Source organism: Aplysia californica, unplaced genomic scaffold (assembly GCF_000002075.1).
Source record: "Aplysia californica isolate F4 #8 unplaced genomic scaffold, AplCal3.0 scaffold00455, whole genome shotgun sequence".
Taxonomy (NCBI): Eukaryota; Metazoa; Mollusca; class Gastropoda; order Aplysiida; family Aplysiidae; genus Aplysia; species Aplysia californica.
This window is the reverse complement of record NW_004797725.1, coordinates 1-19,313: the sequence shown is the minus strand read 5'-3', so window position 1 is coordinate 19,313 and position 19,313 is coordinate 1. Positions and strand designations below refer to the sequence as shown.

Here is a 19,313-nt window from a genome sequence, read left to right as displayed (position 1 = left end):
GAGAGAGAGAGAGAGAGAGAGAGAGAAAGAGAGAGAGAGAGAGAGAGAGAGAGAGAGAGAGAGAGAGAGACTGACTGACTGACTGATTGACAAGCTGACAGACAGAGAAGTATATCTATTGACACAAGTTCTTCTACAGAAAGCAAGAGGGGCAAAATCTCATAGGCATATGGGCAACAGACTTAAAAACCACCACAAAAATATCAAAACGTATAGAACAAAAAAAGGGTGACAAATACAAACGCGACAGGTTGTAATTAGCATATCTGATAGGAATAACAGAGAATTTAATTTAAAGAAATTTCTTTAAGATGTTATCTTAACAAAATAAAATCCCAAATACGGATGCCAAGAAAAGTTATTCAAGCCCCCTGCAACTTCCAAAAAGTCTGTCCTGTTTCTTTGTTTTTGTGTGTGTGTGTGTGTGTGTGTGTGTGTTTGTTGGGTTTGGCGGGGGTGCGGGTTTGTGCTGGGGGGGTTGTGGGGAGGGGGGAGGGCGAGTATTGTTGTTTTATTTTTTCGGGGTTTTTTGTTGTTCTTGTTGTTGGGGGTTTTTAATACAAATCAAATGGCTACAACTACGTACATTATATTTTTTTGTGGTTGCAAGACGGGGAAAAATCACAAGCCTAAATAAATTACGCCATTACCCGAGGCACGTTTTTCACAACGACATTCTCGAAATAAAAAGACTCCCCCAGAGGAAACCGATCAAGTTCTATAAGGACGCGGTGTGTGTGTGCCTTTATAGCAAATTTTTATAATCCTTCAATAACCTCGGAGCACAACAAACACGAATCACGGGGGAATCTTAGGGGTAAAAACGGGGCATAATTTTAATAAACTTCCAAACAAAAGATCTTTTCGCGTCCCAAGAAGTCCATTATAAACCGAACAATACGCCTCGAGGCTGCTGAAAAGAGGTGCAGAGAACACTGAAGAAAAATCTAATCAAGCTAACCAAGTTAAGATAATGGAGAAATCATGAGATTATGCGCTTCATTCAGCGAGGCCTTCGTGAGTCTTGTTTGCGCGTATTGATCTCCGAATATTTGTCTATCTTTCAGAGGTATTTTATTCGACTTAACAAGGCAATCCGCTTTGCTCTGTCTGCTCAGTTTGGACATGTTCTGTTTTCGTTCCTTACGTGTTGTTTAATTTTTTTGTTTGTTTCCTTTTTTAACAAGTTTTTATGCATTCATTCCTACTTTTTATTTTTATTTTTCTACTTATACTTTTAGTTCTTATTTTCTTATTTTCTTTGTTTTTATTTTCTATAATTTTATTTTAGTTCATATTTCAGGGGTTTATTCAGCGAGGCGGGCGCTCGTATTTTGCGCATTTGTATTGAATTAATGCAAGTACGGAACTTGAATTCTTTTTTTAGAAACTATATTCTTTAACTATTATACTGTAAGAAAAGATTATCATGCAAGTTTATTCCTTTTTTGATGCACAAAAAAGGACAGTCACCGTTTTGTTTGGGGGGGGGTTGTTGTTTTTTTGTTTGGCTTTTGTTCTTTGTTTCTTTTGGGGGGCATTCCATGTTTTCTAGAGAGGAGTGGCAGACTTAGTACAAACAGACAAGGTAAATGAACCGTAAACAGCACCGAGACAAAGAAGTTTTGACAGCATTTATCCTTCATTACAATATTTGAAAAAACAAGCAAAAACGACACCATTTAAGAAACACCAACAACAATAGCAATTGAGAAGTTCACGTCAAGACACTGGTGCTTAGAAAGGTAAGTGTTTTACGGCGCTCGCGACTGCATATGAGCGCACAGGACACATTAAATTTTTGCAAAAGTAAAGAAAGTGAGCCGAAACCGTAGTCCCCTGAACATCCATGTCAATAGTAAACAACAGAAACAGGTGAAGGAGTTTAAATATCTTGGCAGTACTTTTTCTGAAAACGGGTCGATAGACAGAGAACTAGAAATGCGAACTCAAAAAGCCAAGGCTGTCACCTACCAGCTCGCACCCTTCCTATCTCACCCAAACATCTCCAAGGACACAAAGAGACAGCTTATCACCTCAATATTCATACCAACATTATGCTACCAGTGCCAGACCAGGACATTAAGTAAAACCAATGAAAGCAAAATCACCGCACGCGAAATGAAATGTCTCCGCAAACCCCTTAACATCACAAGACGAGACAGGCAGAGAAATTAAGAAATAAGAGCAGCTATTGCCATTGAGTCCTGCCTGCATTACATGGAAAGACAGAATAGAATGCTTTGGCCACCTGTTACGTATAGCACCTGGCCAGCCAGCCTCGAGAGCCTACAACACCAAGCACTCAGGCTATGAAGGAAGAGGAGGGCCACACTAAAGGTGGATCGAGGGTGTCAAGGAAACGCTGAGAAAACATAATATCACAACTGAAAGAGCTGCGGAGTTAACCTACCATAGAAAACTGCATCTCCCCTCGACCTTTAACGGCAACAGAGGATGAAAAACTAAAAGTAAAAAGAAAAGTTCTTAACAAGAGAGTGAGCCCGACCCAGGTTTGGAGTCATAGATGGCACAAGGGGCCATGTGGTCTCCTCACTGGAGACATCCAGTTGTGTATCGATATATGGAGAGAGATCTTTCTCAAATCTTGGTCCATTTATGTGGAACAGATTACCCATGAAACTAAGACAAATAAAAACACTTCCTAGCTTCAAAGGACATCTTAAACATTTTCTGTTCCTACTGGCATATCCTTCATAAGCTTTTAACGTTATTTTTCATTATAGTTGTTCTGTTCCTATGTCTGGCAGTGGCGGTGGGTGAACCTAGATTTGGATGGGGCTTATGTTTCTTCCACTTCTTTACCACCAAAAAACAAGCAATAAGAACAACACAGTGATGATTTTTCTATACTCACGGCGAGCCACGGCATTTTGAAAACCATTCAAACGAGAAGAGTCACCTTTGTCTGCCATCTCTTTGTTCTACGTTAAATTCTTCTGGATGGTGGGGACGAAGACGTTTCACCTCCAAATTTCTCTAATTAGTTTTTATTTGATTATTATTAAATCTCAACGGCACAAACACACAGCACTCCAAACACACACCGTGTATGAGGTGGATTGGGTCGTGTTGTTGCAGAAAATAGAACGCGCCTAACAAAGGCCCAATTGGCGCATAGGTAACTGTGTCACTGGGGGAAAGTGTGTCGTAAACTTTCACCACATTGTCAGGGCTGGGAGAGCGTTAGCCCTCTGTGCAGTGTTATTTTTTTCAAGTCTTCTACCTTTTTACAAGAGGGGTTTCATTACGGAGAGACCGTGGGAACGGGCTGGCTGATTGCTGAGCCCTAAAGACATTTGATTGGCTGTTAGGTTACTATAGTTGTAAGCGGGGACAACAGTGATTGGATAAACGAGCAAGCCGCCTAGTTGATCACTCTGTGTTCATTGCGGTCGATCAGAACAGTTTCAACTGCTTATTTCGTTATTTTCATTTGCCTTGGGATAGACGTGGGGGGGAGGGAGTGGGGCTCAAGCCCGTGAGCCCTTCACTGCCCACCGCCACTGGGCGAACCAGTAGTATATTATCACTGATGAATAGACCAACAAAAGAAAAGACACAGAAAGTATGGAAAGACAATCCTAAACGCAAGAAGCGCCAACTTTGTCTATTTCCATCATTTTGCACCAACAGCGTCTTAAAACTATTCTTGTAACACAATATACATTTTTTAAACGTTCAGGCTTCAGATGGTAGAAAGGCGATTCATTTACGCTTTACAGCTCTTGTTTGTATCAGTGTGTTTGTACCAAAACTTAAATCAACGGATTTAAAATATAAAATGATATAAAAAGAAACTGGTCAGCGTTGTAGCAAAATCATTTCTATAATATAGCAAACAGAAAGTCTCAGATAATGCAGGAAAAGAAAAGTTCGATATTGGCGCATTACATATATTGGGAAAAAGCAGCCTCATGATGTTAAGCTATTCGCAACATGCATCGCATTTATGTAAGCCCAGATAGTGAGAAGTCCACTGCAAAAGCCGAGTTTCAGATATATACACGAGGAGGACAACTGGATTCTGTTTCCGATTCATGTTTATAAACTAGGGCACTTTAAGGCTATGCACTTATCAAACAGTCAACAAGGACTACTCTAAAAAGATCGCATTCTGTTCAAATACAAAACCAGTTCAACAAATTGTGGTGCTTTATGCTACAATTTGAAAAAAAGGATCCACAACCATACATAATTATATCTTTGTACTATATAGATTGCTTCAGTTTTCCAAGTCAGTCTACCTGACATTGTCACATCATAGACAAATTCCCTTTGCTTTCAAACTTCCAGCTACAGCACTGGGTCTTGTATGTGTATGGGCTGGTACAAACATTTCTTTAAAAAATGCCGCTGGGCATGTGAACCAAGAATGGGCAAGGTCTAGCAGAAATATTGATGAAGCACCCAAGGCAAACATCTACGAGACTCAAATGGTAAGTTCTGAAGAGTAACAAAAGAATTTCTAGAGACGCTGGGTAGGATCGATTTGTAGTTTGGCTGCAAAAGATTAAAACTAAATACAGGCAATAAGACTGCTAGAGAAAAAAAAATCTTACAACACAGTCCTTGCTAGCAAGTGCAGACAGTAATATAAGAAGTGTCCCGGCTCAATCACAAATTCATTACACCACGATGCTAGGAAAGACTCAGATAATTACATCTCATACTCTGAAAGAAGCACAGACAGACAGACAGACAGACAGACAGACAGACAGACAGACAGACAGACAGACAGACAGACAGACAGACAGACAGACAGACTACTTATAGACAGACAGACAGGCAGGCAGGCAGCAGGCAGGCAGGCAGGCAGGCAGGCAGGCAGGCAGGCAGACAGACAGACAGACAGACAGACAGACAGACAGACAGGCAGACAGACAGACAGACAGACAGACAGACAGACAGACGTGACCAGGGACGAAGACTCACCTGATCCCTGACGTAAGACTGCGAAACATTGAAGTTGGAGGCCAACGAGACTTGGAAAACGGGCAGCAGCACCCCCGACACAAGGGCCGCCGACATGCTGATGGGAATGCCCGTGTAGATCATGTAGACAAAGAAGACGGTGACCCAGAGGCCGTCGGAGACGTCGTGGGGCTCCGTGTCCAGCGTGATGGTGCACACTACGGCCAGCAACAGGAAGAGCGACAGGAAGGAGATGATCTGGAGCGTGAGGAAGTCCAGGGTGATACGGTACAGCAGCACCTCCAGCACCACGAACGTCAGCACGATGATGCCCAGGACCACACCGCGCACGGGGCTCGTCAAGCCGTTGGTGTAGAAGAAGATGATGAGTAGGAGGCACATGAGGATGCTGATGAGCTGGATAACGGACTGCGAAGACTGGTCCACCTTGATGAAGTAGCGCCGGTAGAGATTCTCCAGCGTGCGGTCGCGGAACGTCTTGGAGCGGAACACCCGCCGCACGCGCTGGAGCGAGCAGGGAGGGGGCAGAATCTCGGCCGGACGCTCCTCTCCGGCGCCCGTGTCGTCCGACTCGACGTCTGACATGTGGGACTGGCTGAGTCGCTTGCTGAGACGCCGTTCCTCCATCTTCAGCTCCCGTGTTTTGCTGGCGTAGCTCTCCTCCCACGCCACTTTCACCGACGTGCGCCGGTCTGAGTGGTGGTTGTTTTCCATTGGTGAGATCTTCTTGTGCCCAGCTAGCTCTAAGGATCTTATGCCCAGCAAGCTCTAAGCCCATTCCACGAGGGGAGTTCCCCTCCCCAGTGTGGTCGTAGCTACAGCACTACGGGGGAGGTCTCACTGAGCCCGGTGTCTCGCCATGGTAGTTCGGGGGTAGTTGTTCTGACTGTCGCAGTGACGTGGAACACGATCTAGCTGCGCTCATATTGTCACTTGGGGCGTTATTCTGATTACATTACATCACGCTTCCCAGATCGTCAAGGCTGCAGGAGACACATACATGGAATCAAAATATGAAGGTCAAAAGGGAAACCCAGGAATATCATTCAATTCAGTAAGAATGAGAAAAGTGTCAGGGTTAGAAATCATAGAGTTCGGAGTCCACAGTGGAGAGCTATACTTATTTCTGTGCTCAGAGTTCATACAAGGCGTGTATTATGTGTGTATTGTGTGTCCCTTTACTATATAAGTGCTCCAGATAAGATGTTCAGATGTCACGACACCTTTGAATTAAAAAGGTACGGTTAGTTTCAAATAGCAAGAAAATTCGACTTCAACAGATACACTTGATACAGTTACTGTCAATGGTACAAGTGAAAAAAACAACATGGGAGGTAAAAATGGTGTAATAAAAACTATAACTGCACACCACAGATTAAACCTAACTAATTAACGAACATGTGGAGCTGGTAGTACGGGGGAAAAGAGATCAGAAATTAAGATGGAACTGAAATATTTTCAATTAATTTTTTTGATTTTTCTGACATCAGCAATATCTTCAGCAGTTAAATTGCGGGTGCATCATCATTGGGTTATATTAGAGGGGGGTTAATACCCTTAAGGCGATTACTCGCCTGGCTTACAAGAGTGTCAGGTTCCAGAAAGAATACACTTTGATATTTTTGTCATCATCATCATCATCATCATCATCATCATCATCATCATCATCATCATCATCATCATCATCATCATCATCATCATCATCATCATCATCATCGTCATCATCATCATCATCATCAATTTCTCCTCCTCCTCCTCCTCCTCCTCCTCCTCCTCCTCCTCCCCCTCCCCCTCCTCCTCCTCCTCCTCCTTCTTCTTCTTCTTCTCTCTTCTTCTCTCTCTCTCTCTTCTTCTTCTTCTTCTTCTTCTTCTTCTTCTTCTTCTTCTTCTTCTTCTTCTTCTTCTTCTTCTTCTTCTTCTTCTTCTTCTTCTTCTTCTTCTTCTTCTTCTTCTTCTACTACTACTACTACTACTTCTTCTTCTTCTTCTTCTTCTTAACAGCACGCTTAATTTATGTAGCACCATAGCAACGACACTCAAAAACATCAAAGACGTCCAAACAGCTTCAAAAACGGTGACATCGACGATTAGAGGTTTCTAAAAATTGAAAAGTTCCTCAAGCTGAAACAAACCATCAGAACAACCACAAATTTCTGGACGATAAAAACCAAGAAGGCGGACAACTAGAGGAAGAAAATCGGATTTATTGCGAATATTATTTGCAAATTGTCTCCAGGCACAAGACATTAATTCGGTTATAGATTCATCCAGAAATATGAATTTCACCATAAGACGAGTCTATTAATTCAAGTAAATTTCATAATCGTGACTAGTGTCGAACAGGGGCGAATGGCCTGAGACAGACAGACAGACCGACAGACTGACAGATAAAAATATAGACAGACAGACAGACAATCAGACAGACAAAAAGAATTACTGACAGAAAAACAGACAGAGACACTGACAGACAGCAGTAGGAGATCTGGTAGGGGTGGGGGAGGGAAGACAGAGAGAAGAGAACTGGACAGGACATTCACTGAGAGCGAGCCCTTCAAACAAACGCCAAATAAAAGAGACACATTGACACAGACACACAAATATCAAACACATATCGAGTTTCCGGAATAAACTCAACGCCACTGAACTGGGTTGCAAAACGAGAAACAATTGCCCCGGCGTTTCACAAAAAGGTTTATTGTATTCTTAAAGCAATATGCAAATCATTTTCTTCCAGGGAGAAACTGGAACATAATTGAAAATTTCTTCTTCACAGTTATGCAAGCTGCTTTGGTGCTTTCAAATTTAATTCTACGCACCATTTCTCAGGCTGTCAGGGGATATTAAAATGTTATTGGAGAGAGGATCAACTGAATATTGGAGATCGGGTCAAATGATCCCCCTGCCCCTCTTTTTTTTTCATTCTTCAACGCAACATTTATAGTTGCTATCGCTGAAAGAAGGCTGGCGTTGCTGTTGCGCCACGTCGAAACTGTCAAGGCAGCCTTCGTGGCTCTGTGTGCTCAGATTTCGAACACAATTCCGACAGCAAAGAAGCCAAATATAGTATCTAGAGTTCCGGCACTTTAATAGAGAAATGCGTGATAGTACATAACAAGCACTATGCTATGATGGTAGGCCTGAAACTGTATTAACAAAGGCAATAAGATGTATGACGGGGAACGTGTTTTAGCGTTTCTTCTGAAAGATTGTAGATATATCATTGTTTACTTCCTTATCCTATTGTATATTCTCCAACGGTAAGATAACTATACCAACCACTTCTCGACCCCAGAAAGACACGGTTCTATATCATTTAGACCAACTTATGAGATATGAGATTCAAACGTTTCCCCGCACTATTCCCAAATAAGAACAAAACTATAAAAATTTGAATCTCAGAAAAGTTTAGTTTTAGTACGAGTTTTACGGCACTTGCAACACAATAAGGTCATATAAGTGCCGAAGATTAGAGGTGTTACAAGAGAGTAACAAACACAAAAAAGGAGGAGGGGAAATAGAGATGATAGATTTTTTATAGGAAAGAAGGAGCAAACCCCACCAGAGTACCCGCCAACCACCCACATCTCAGGAAATAAATATAAGAGTCCTATGTTGTAGACAGAAAGAGTGCATGGAAACGCCTTAGACACTCTAACTCTAACAACTAAAACTGCTTTACTATCCTGAGGTCTTGACTTGTCTCGTGTAAATCATATACACACCATTTTAAAAATCCTTTAAAGCCATGAAAGAAGTTCTGCATCACCTCTCCTTTTGTTAAGATACTCTCCACGAACCAAACGAAATCGTGTCGATGTCATCAAACCTTTACTCTTTCAAGGACACTTTTGCGGGTGGTTTAAGGGTGCCACTGGTATGTCCTGCTTCTTTTCTTTCCCTCTTTTGTTTCTGCCTATCTGTCTTGCTTCTTCATTGCACTATATTACTGTCATTGCTTCGATGTGCTTCTCTTTACTCAAACTCAGAAGAACATTGTTTATTTCACTTGAACAGGAACACGGCAGTGGGTACTTGTCGATGGGATAGGGGCTAAGACAGACATATCGGCATTGGTAAGGTGTATGAAACCCTCGAAGATAACGTCAGGCTTTCCAACCCTGCAGTATTTCCCCACGAGATTCTCACTTCTTTTCTTGAGCTGGTGAATCTGACTTGAAAAGATGGTTACCCTAACAGGACTTTGGTGACTAACTCAACCCAGCAAAGTAAAGGATGGACCCAATCAACTACTGTGACATACTGAAATGAAAACAAAGGAGAGAGGGGAGCCCAAAACACAAAAACAGAAAACAGAGAACTAAAAATAATATACACGGCAACGACTCGACCCCTTCAGGTAAAGGTTTTAAAGAATTGTCTCAAATGCCTTAAAATCACAACATACGAAGTACACTTGTTTCTATGAAAGTTGAAAATGACCTTCAAAGCGCCGGTGACAGCAATGGGCTGATCGGTGCCTTCCCATGCCTGAAACAATTTTTTTTCTGGCGGGCCCAGATCTTGAACATTTCAAGTTAATAGTACTGGTAAACAAATCGTCTTGGGTGAGGTAAAGCTATACCAGTTCCTGCGCTTTTGCCGCATTGGCAGTGATTTCGGTACACCTTGAATCAGTTCAACATTTAGAGAATTTAGATACGCTTCAAATCTGAAAAACTCCTCACAGACATGCACGCTATGGGTAGAAGTAATAATAAAAATTTGACATTGCTTTAAAGTGAACAATAGCGCAAACTTTTATTTTGAGAACCGAGCTAATCTTTTGACGCTGATGAAAACCCAATAGACAGCAAGAAGGCAAGTTAAATAATAATAATTTTTTTTAACAGAAAAATCGGAAATGATATGTTGAACAGAACAAAAGCTGCAGCACTGCCAGGGTTTTGTGACCAGTAGACAAGTTGTCCTGGAACATGTTGAGAAAACTTTGTTTTAATGGCAGTGCTTTAATTAATGGCCATGCCAGAAGACCAGCCACGGAACCGTCTGATGGAATCTCCTTTATGGCCAGTTGCAAGGAGCACATTTGTAACAATTATTTTGCAAGCATTTTATCGGAACTGTCTGGCCGGAGGAGACCCTCACTCAGCTCTGGTTTCATGATCACATTAATGTATCATCCAGGCTTTTCCAATATGCTGTTCTATTCTTGTTTGTTAGGGTTGAAGAGAAGTACACCAACGCAGTAAGACCTTTTGGTGCAGAGAGAAAGCAAGACAGACAGACAGAAAAAGAGGGGCGTAATTAAAGGAGCAGGATCAACGAGTATCCCCCTCCCCTTTTACCCCAAGCAGCTGTGGTGATAGTCAACACCTTTCCTTCTAAACATTTTCCAAGAAAACAAGTACTGATTTGTCGTGTTCGATGAATTGAAAATCTGTACACACGTACAGAAACTTCGAAACCATAACATTTATTTAAAATCTAGGTTTCCTTTTGTGGCTCTTGAATTCTTTAAAAATTACTTTTCACATATAGACACAGACACAAAGATTTCGCACGCCCCCTCCCCCCTCCCCCTGCACCCCAAAAACACAAACACACACTCATACAGACACATGCCCATGCATGAGCTCACACTTATACATTCATACATACATGCATATATACACTCGCACACAAACACACTGACACACAAACACAAACATAAGATTCGACAATCGCAAAAGAATAGAGAGATGTGGACTTACAGAATGAAAACGTGAAACCAGCACAAGAGGATTTGGAAATAGAAGTTAACTAAGGGGCGGGGGCGGGAGCGGGGGGGGGCTACAAGCGCCACGGGGACCCATTTGAGATTTCAGCCACCCAGCGTCGGCAGCGAACCAGTCAATTCCAAGACTCCCCCCTTGATATTCACGAGAGTTCGGAGCCGGTTGCTTGTTTCCCCCGGAGTCTCGTCCGCAATCAACGAGGGAATGGGAAAAAACAGCGCGTCCAGGGCCTGGAAAGGGTGCGAATATAATGGTTATCTCTGGACGCGCCTGCCAAATTGGACGAAGGGACGGCGAGGGTGGAAAAATCTATAGCTCCTGTAGGAAAAGGAAAGAGTCCCTTTTCGAGACACTCCCATGAATCAAGACAGGTATCTAGGGGTCACTAAGCTGCTGGTAAAACCGGGTGAGGTGCGGTGTAGTGGTTAAAATACTCCCCCCATAATCCAAGTCCAAGGTTCGATCCCCAAGAGAATGGCACTGGGGAGTTTAAGAGGGGCAGTCTCATAGCTCCAAAGACTTGCCTTGGCAAACGGAGAACAAAATATGGGCGTCGCCTCTTAACTGGCGAATATACGTTCAGGGATTTATAAATACAACCAAATTTTAAAACAAGCTAATCAGCCCGATTTTCATGAATAAATAAAGTTACAATTATCGTTATGAAAAACCTAAAAATCTACGTTTTTTTAGTCTCTTGCGGGAAAAACTACATCACGGAATGTCCACCCACATCTGGGAACCACTGCCATAGCAAGACAAATGGGCTAAGACTGGTTTGCAAAATAATAATAGCAAACAGATACACAGACGAGTGACGCCTTCCAACAACCTATATCGATTAGTTACCACATCTATTAATATATTATCATGTCTTCAGCTTTTCATTTTAGTCAGAGTTCTACGGTACTCGCAGCTGCATAAGGTCACATGAGCGCACATGACTCAAGTTGGCTGTTTTCAAGTTAGTTCACAGCACGACTTGGTTTTATTTTGTTCCAATGATTGAGATTCAAAATGTCATGGTAGAAATTCACTTGTAAAAACAGTAGTATATATTTTTTAAATAGTACTATCTACATCTTTGAGTAAAGAGCATTGATTGATAAGACATTCCAACTTTTTAAAGCTTCAAAGTTGCTCAGCAGCAGCAAAAGTATCGTAAAGTAAGGAATCAGTGATGACCTATAATAGTGTAGGGGAAAGGCGAAAGAAATAGAGACTACAAAGAGAAAGAAAAGAAGTAAGACCTAACAGTGGCGCCCTCCAATCAAATAAAGAATGACCCGTCACACACGTACTCTAAACAGGCAGAACCACAGATATAATCATAGGGTTGATCGATAAGACAGACGGACAGACAAGTGGGTATAGTGTGGTTGGATAGACCAACAAATGGACGTATAGATGGACACACTGAGATCGATACTGGTGGGTCTTCTTCAGGTCCTGGTATCTTTATGGTTCATTTAAAAAGTGGGTTCAAACAAGAAATTAATGTAAAAATGTATGGAAAATGTCTCTAAGCCTCGTACACCTCACCCGCCATGATGCATTGAACGAGCACAAAGCTCCTCATAAAGGTTTCTCCAGCATTTGAAGAGTAGAAATGACATGCTATCGCATAACGTTCATAATTAGGTCATCATTTCACAACATTCCACGCGGAAGTGCAAGATAAACTAGTATTTGATTTTAATGTCCAACGCTCAACTTACTCTGGAAAATGCAATGGAAGAATAAGAAATTCCTACTAATTCGAGGGGGGAGGGGTTGTATCACAATCTTCAAAAAACGGGAACCGTTTACATAAGTGTGAGTGGCACGGTTAGTTCAAGAAAACAAGAAGATTAAACATGAGAGGACGAACGGAGATTTTTCTTCTCAACATTTGAGACAATTCCTCTGCATACAGCCTGGTGTGCTGAAAGCAAAGTGTTTCAGATTTTTCACGCCCCTCGCTGTTCTACGTCATCGCTTTTCAGCTACCAGTCTACATCAGCATACATCTTGAATATTAACGAATGGGTCTACAATTATAACGAGTACTATACAGTGGCAGTTAAGCTTTACTCTTATTGCATTCGTCCCCCAATAACGGTAGCTCCCTTTAAAAAAGAAAAACCAAAAGCCTAAAAACCAACGACATCTGGCCCTTAATTAGAAGAATCCATTATTACTATTATCTTTAGCATTTAAAAGCCAGCTGTAACTAAAGGAACCACAATTGCAATACGACAGTGAAATGTCTGCAAAGTCTAGACCAACAATGAGTTTGAGGAAAACATATCTGCCTCCTATTACTCAAAAGTCATGATTGAATTAGGGATGACTGAGGGTTTTAGCCACATAGAAAAGGAAACGTATCTGAGCCAAGAAACATAGGAAAAGCAAATGTCAATAGCTTACTCCCAGTTTGGCTTAGAAAAAATACTACAGGTGGTCTTGCAACTGTAACATACGCCTGTAACTCCTATAGGCCCTAGTAACAAATACGTGAATCTAAAAAAAAAAATTCAAATTACTTTAAAGACTTTCTTTCCAAACATCATTAAGGTCTCATTTGTAACTATGAGCATGACAAGAATTACATTAGACAGGATTTGGGTTCCGGGTAGTTTATATTTTCAAACACACCAAACACCACTCTTTTGAAAATCCGACAAAATTGCCACATTTTCCTTGTGTTTACTTTTTTTTAATGGGATGATTACGTCGCAGGAAGAAAAGTACGGTGAAGCTCTCTAGAGATAGATACCAATAACATGAATGGACGGAGCCATGTAAGAAAAGTAAAAAGTTTCTAATAACGCTTAATTAACAAAGAAAATTGCGAAAACTCCCATTAAAAGAGTGAAGCGATAATTTGGCACCAAACATCTAAATGTCACAAGGGATGTATCTGAGGAAAGGAAACGGGTGGTGGCTGGTTGGGTGGCAGGCAGGAGATGACACACACACACACACAATAACACACACACACACACACACACACACACACACACACACACACACACACACATAGTGAAAGAAACAGAGATAAAGAGATAGAGAGACAGAGAAAGGGAGGAGGGGGAAAATGGCCACAAGTATGATTACGACATGTCTGTGTCTCTGTGTTTTGTTTCCTGCAAGCTTAGGGGAGCTCGTCGGCTCATGAGTTGTTATTTAGTGCTGAGAAAAAGTTAAACGACAAACTAATCGAATAGGGATATAATATGCAAGCTGTAAAACATTTTCACAGCACCTCTCACCAACCCAAAAGGAGTAGGCGAGGAAGAAAAAAAATAACCCCAGAGTTAATTAAGGTGAAAGGAACGGCGGCAGCAGGGTAAACTGTGGTGAAGCTGGTCATATTACATACATGACGAAGACAGTCATTAGTTTTGGCACTCTCCGCACACAGAACGAATTATTCTGAGAGGTTTTCCAGGTCTCGATCCTCTTATATTTTATTAATGGACACCAGCATTGATTTCCAACCATCCACATAGCCTACCAAGTCTATTCCCAACACGACTGCAACAGACAATTGGGCTGATTGGTCGGAAAAGTGACCAGAACTGACACGGCGGATAATTAAAGATACCAGAAAAAAGTCAGAATTAATCAAAAGGAAAACGAGCAATTTTTTTCTTTTATACAAAATTTTTCATTTACACGTCTTCAGGAGAATTATCACCTCAAATAATAGATAAATCTCTGACATCTCAGACGCATGATCTAGTCAAAAAGAGTCCTTTCTATTTCTAAGATGATAGTAACGCTTTCAAGAAAACAAACCTGAAGCAAAATAAGATCATGACGCTAGGCAGCGCCCACGTTTGCAGAAAAATACAGAATCTAGGTAGTGGGGGTGGGACGAAAAAAATAAATCAAGAATCAGCTAAATACATAACCATTATTGGACGGCTTTCGCTGTAAAGTACATTACCCAGTGAAAAGAATGGGGGAAAAGCGGACAGTTCCGTTTCCAAGTCAAAGTGAATTCAACTTGCAATCCGATAACAAAAGTAAAAACATTCGCCAAGACACCTTTTGACACTCCAGTGTGTTCATAGTCCCCACTCTGGAAAGCAACTTCAGTCATGAATCGAATTATGCATAGTATTTACACATCATGGAGCTTCTGCCAATGAGCAAAACCGTCTTCTTTTTTTTTAATGTTTAGCACACAAAGCTCATTGGTGAAGACACCTAGCACTGCTACGCGTTCCTCTACTATTCATAGTTCCCGCTCTGGAAAACAAAAACCAGAGACAAATATATCCTGACAAGAAGGCGAGAGGATGCTTGGACCCGTGTGGTGGTGGCTGCGTGGACCGCTGCGGCGGCAGTGGAGTCGTGCCCCGTCATGTAGGTGAGTGGCACCACAGAGTCCGTCGGCGGGCCAACAACAACCCACGGCGCCACTGGGAGTGTTGTCCAAGTCCTGGTATCGCATCTAACTCACCACAGTTGCTGTACTCGAGTCCAATACGCACCTTTTTTTTTTACACCAGCATGGACTATTTAATTATCTTACACGAATTATCCGTCGACTAGAATAAAAATGCATCAATAAATGTGGAAAGGGGAGATGAGATGGTTTGGGGAGTTTTCCATACATTTTGAAAACTTTTTCTCCTGTTCAATACTAGCAACGATTGCTTATTTGTACCTCAACCCCCCTAAAAGGGTGCAATTTACACGAGCACGAATCGCAACCTTAGAATCATAAAGTTCTATCTGACGTTTTTGGCTGTTTTAAGTTACTAAGAGCATGGGGTCAGAAACCATATGTTCTAGTAGCTCAACCAAAATCGTAGGTCATTTCAGAGTCGTTATCAAGATATTCAAAGAATTGCTTTCGAAAAAGCTTGATGTGTAGTGAAACTCAATTTTTTTTAAACGGTAAATTTCTCAAAACGAAATACAAAGCAAAAGGAACTTTGTAATTCTAGAGTAGCGTATCATGTGTAAACCTAGACGCTAATCGCTCAGATGAAGACACCTTTGCCGGTTTGGTAAATTGGGATTCTTGTACATTCTTGTACATTTGTCCGCAGCCATTTTTGTTATCCTAACTTCTGAGCACCACAAACGTCCTTATTACTCTGTTCCTACTTTATATAATTCGTAGAAATGAAAGGTCCGTGCAATAGATATATACTTTGATTATAAATAAGTTGGATTTGGGGAGGTTTGGGATTATTATGACTATAAACAACTGGGCAATGCCGTGCGCCAGCTGAACAAGCTGCTGTATACTTGGAGTTAAGAGTTTTTTAAAAGCCTACTATTTTTATAACGCTCTTGTTTAATAGTCACATGTAACATCTTCGGCTCAGCCCATGATGTGTTCTTTCAAAACTCAAAAGGCCTTGTGCCATGGAACAGTTGTTATTGAGGAGATCGAACTTATTAACGGTACCGTAAGAGTGACATTTTTTTTAATTGGGAAAGTTGAAAACTGCTAGTCTTTTTTATCTCATACCAATCTCGCTGCCTCTTTTACAGCTCAAAAGAAGCAACGCTAATGACGCATAACAAATACAAGATACAAACTAACGAAATGTACATCTGCTTGACAACGGGTAAACATTTGACACTGAGGTGGTGAAATTAGAAGCTGCCCTTCTACATGTACCTGATTTGACGAAATGGGAGGGCCAGATTGAAACACATACACACACACACAAACACATACACACACACACACATACACATACACACACACACACACACACACACACACACACACACACACACACACAAGCAATCGTATCTGCCACACACATTCACAAATTATGAGAGACTCGATTTCATTGCAGGTACGTTACGAAAGGACACTTGATAAAGAATTCAACCGCACATCACAAAACTCAAGATTACTCCCATTAAATGATTCCTGACACGCCCTTTGATTTCTGTGCATGTGTGTGTTAGTGTGTGTGTGTGTGTGTGTGTGTGTGTGTGTGTGTGTGTGTGTCTGTCTGTCTGTCTGTCTGTGAGTGCATGTCTGTGTGAGGGAGCAAAGTGTACGAGTGAGGGTGTATGTGTGAGTATGTGTGTATGTGTGTGTGTGTATGTGTGTGTGTGTGTGTGTGTGTGTGTGTGTGTGTGTGTGTGCATGTGTGTTTGAGAGAGCAGAGTGTGCGAGTGCGTCTTTGTATATAATGTGTGTGTGCGTGTGAGCGTGGTTGTACATACGACGTTGTGACAAAAGGTCACAGCTCTAGCAATTTGATCAGAAATACTCAACAACCTCTCAGGAAATAGACGTTTCAATTTCCAACCTCATTTGGGCAGACATGTCCATAATATGTTCTGCTGCTTATGGCTGTCGTTTAGTCGAAAAACAATTTTTTTTTCTCAAACATTTCCTCTTCGGCCCACTGTTTACAACATCGAATTGTGTTTGTGTAAAATTGTGAGACCGATATTGTATGAATCGATAGGCGGTTGGCCTACTATAAAAGTGAGACGCCACAAAAAGAAATGAGGCTACTATTTCCGGGAAAGAGAAAAGTATTGTGCCAAAGCCTGGACTGGTGTCCTTTGTCCTATCACAATCGTGCCAGCGTCAGGTCTTCCATCATACCTGAAACATGAGATCCAACATCTCCAACTTTGCCTGCACTTTTATCTATCTCTACCTATCGGTAAAGGTCATTCTGAACTCCCGATTCGGAACTTACCCAGACATGCGTGTACTACGAACATCCGAAGTTTCCACTTTCCGGGTGGTCACACTTTGGGTAGCTCCGACATCATGGAACAAAGACTCCTTAAACTTGAATAGTACTTTTGGCCTATCCATCCATCCATCCATCCATCCATCCATCCATCCACCCATCCGTCCGTCTGTCCGTCCATCCGTCCATCCGTCCGTCCGTCCATCCATCCATTCATCCATCCATCCATCCATCCATCCATCCATCCATCCATCCATCTATCTATCTATCTATCTATCTATCTATCTGTTATCTATATATCTATCAATCTATTCCGTCTATCTATCTACCGATCTATGGACCGATCGATCTATCTATGAAACAACTTGCCTCTCTCTTTCTTTCTGTCTTTCAATCTGGTCGTTTCTCCTCTATCCATCCGTCCATCTAAGGATTATGCTATCTGCCCATCTATCTCGATACCGTCATTTTACTTTAACCAACAAAATGTACTATTTAGACTAAAGAACAGAACAATGAAACCACACACAAATTGGAGCACGATACTATAATTTATGAAGCTATACAGTTCAGAACATAGTTATGTATCCGTGCGCGCTAAATGAGTACTCACAGAACACAGGTTCGGTACTATCTATCAGACAGACCTACGTGATTCGTAATCAAAATCTTTCAACTGCAAAAAGAAACGGGTTAAACTAAGACTAACCTAAGATGATTAGAATCGAGCGAAAAACGAAAAATCAGTTCTATTGTGACAACTTCAAAAGCGTTACATTCGAAGCAAAAATCTTTTTCTTTGTAACCTGAACGCACCGCGCACTGACCTAATTTCGGCCCCCGTTGTTGGTTTCAGTAAAGTAACCTGGCGTGCAGTGAAACAGGATACACGATTCAAGTGTCACGCTACCTGAACAAATTATGATCACAGACAACGCTATATGTGAGTGGCTTCGAGCGAGTTTTAAGGCCCTACTACACAGAGCATAAAATTTTTCTTTTTAGAAAAACAGACAAGGTCAAAGGCAAATTAGGAAGGGCGAGAGAAGAACTTACAATATGACAGTACGTTTTATCGTTGTTGGTGTTATTGTTGCTGCTGCTTTTGCTGTTGCTGGTGTTGCCGCTGCCGCTGGTGGGAGTAAAGGGGGTGGTATTGTTGTTGTTTTCTGATTTTTGGGGGAGGGGTCTTTTTCACTTTTCTTTTGGGGGGAGGGGAGGGGCTGGTTTTAGTTCTGTTGGTTGACTGATTGGTTTGTTGGTAGGCAGGCTGCCAAGTTGCTAAATAGGTTGTCTAGTTGACTGGTTTGTTGGTTAGTTGGTCGATTGGTTGATTATTTGGTTGGGTGGGTGGTTGGGTGGGTGGGGAGAGGTATTCCTGTTTCCTTGCACTGCTGTTCGTTTCATTTGTTTTGATTCAATCTTGTTTGTTGGGGGTGGTCTTTATTATTTTTTTCTTCTACTTTTAATGTATTGGGGGGGGGGGCGCTTTGTCTGCTTGCCTTTTCAATCTTTTTGCGTGCACGCTGAGGGGAGTGGGGCCACTTTTTCTTCCTTTTTCCTCATAAAACCGCGGTAAAGGTGAATCCTGATATCGCAGTATGAACCAAGAATAGAGTACGCGAGTGTCCACACGCAAAGGTCGGGAGGGTGTCAGGTGATCGACCTGATGAAAGGTCAGAGGGGAACATTGCAGCCATGGAGGCGGAGGAACAGCACTGAGACCTAACATTGATGTGAGTATCCTATTCAGTTGAAGGTTAAAGGCCAGTTTCAGATCTATGCAAAGGAGCAAAAAGCTTGAGTTCAAATGCCTTTCCATTATTTTGTCACTAAAACAATTCACAAAAATATGAAAGAACTAAGTGTGGAACCCGTGCTCCAGTCCGCGTTTCTGTCCTAGTTCGTTTGCAGTTTGGGTTTTTGTTTTGTTTTGTTTTTTCTT

The 19,313-nt window shown here is 41.7% G+C and overlaps 1 protein-coding gene across 1 annotated transcript in view; it reads right to left on the bottom strand.

Annotated features, from left to right (window-relative positions):
* Positions 1–15,057, bottom strand: part of aplC (adenylate cyclase) — a gene marked incomplete in the record, with an annotated part of 160,694 nt that extends 145,637 nt beyond the window's left edge. The window contains 2 exon segments of the mRNA NM_001204659.1: positions 4,957–5,939; positions 14,727–15,057. Coding sequence (NP_001191588.1) covers positions 4,957–5,670 — 714 coding nt within the window.
* Between the last annotated feature and the right edge of the window lie 4,256 nt (positions 15,058–19,313).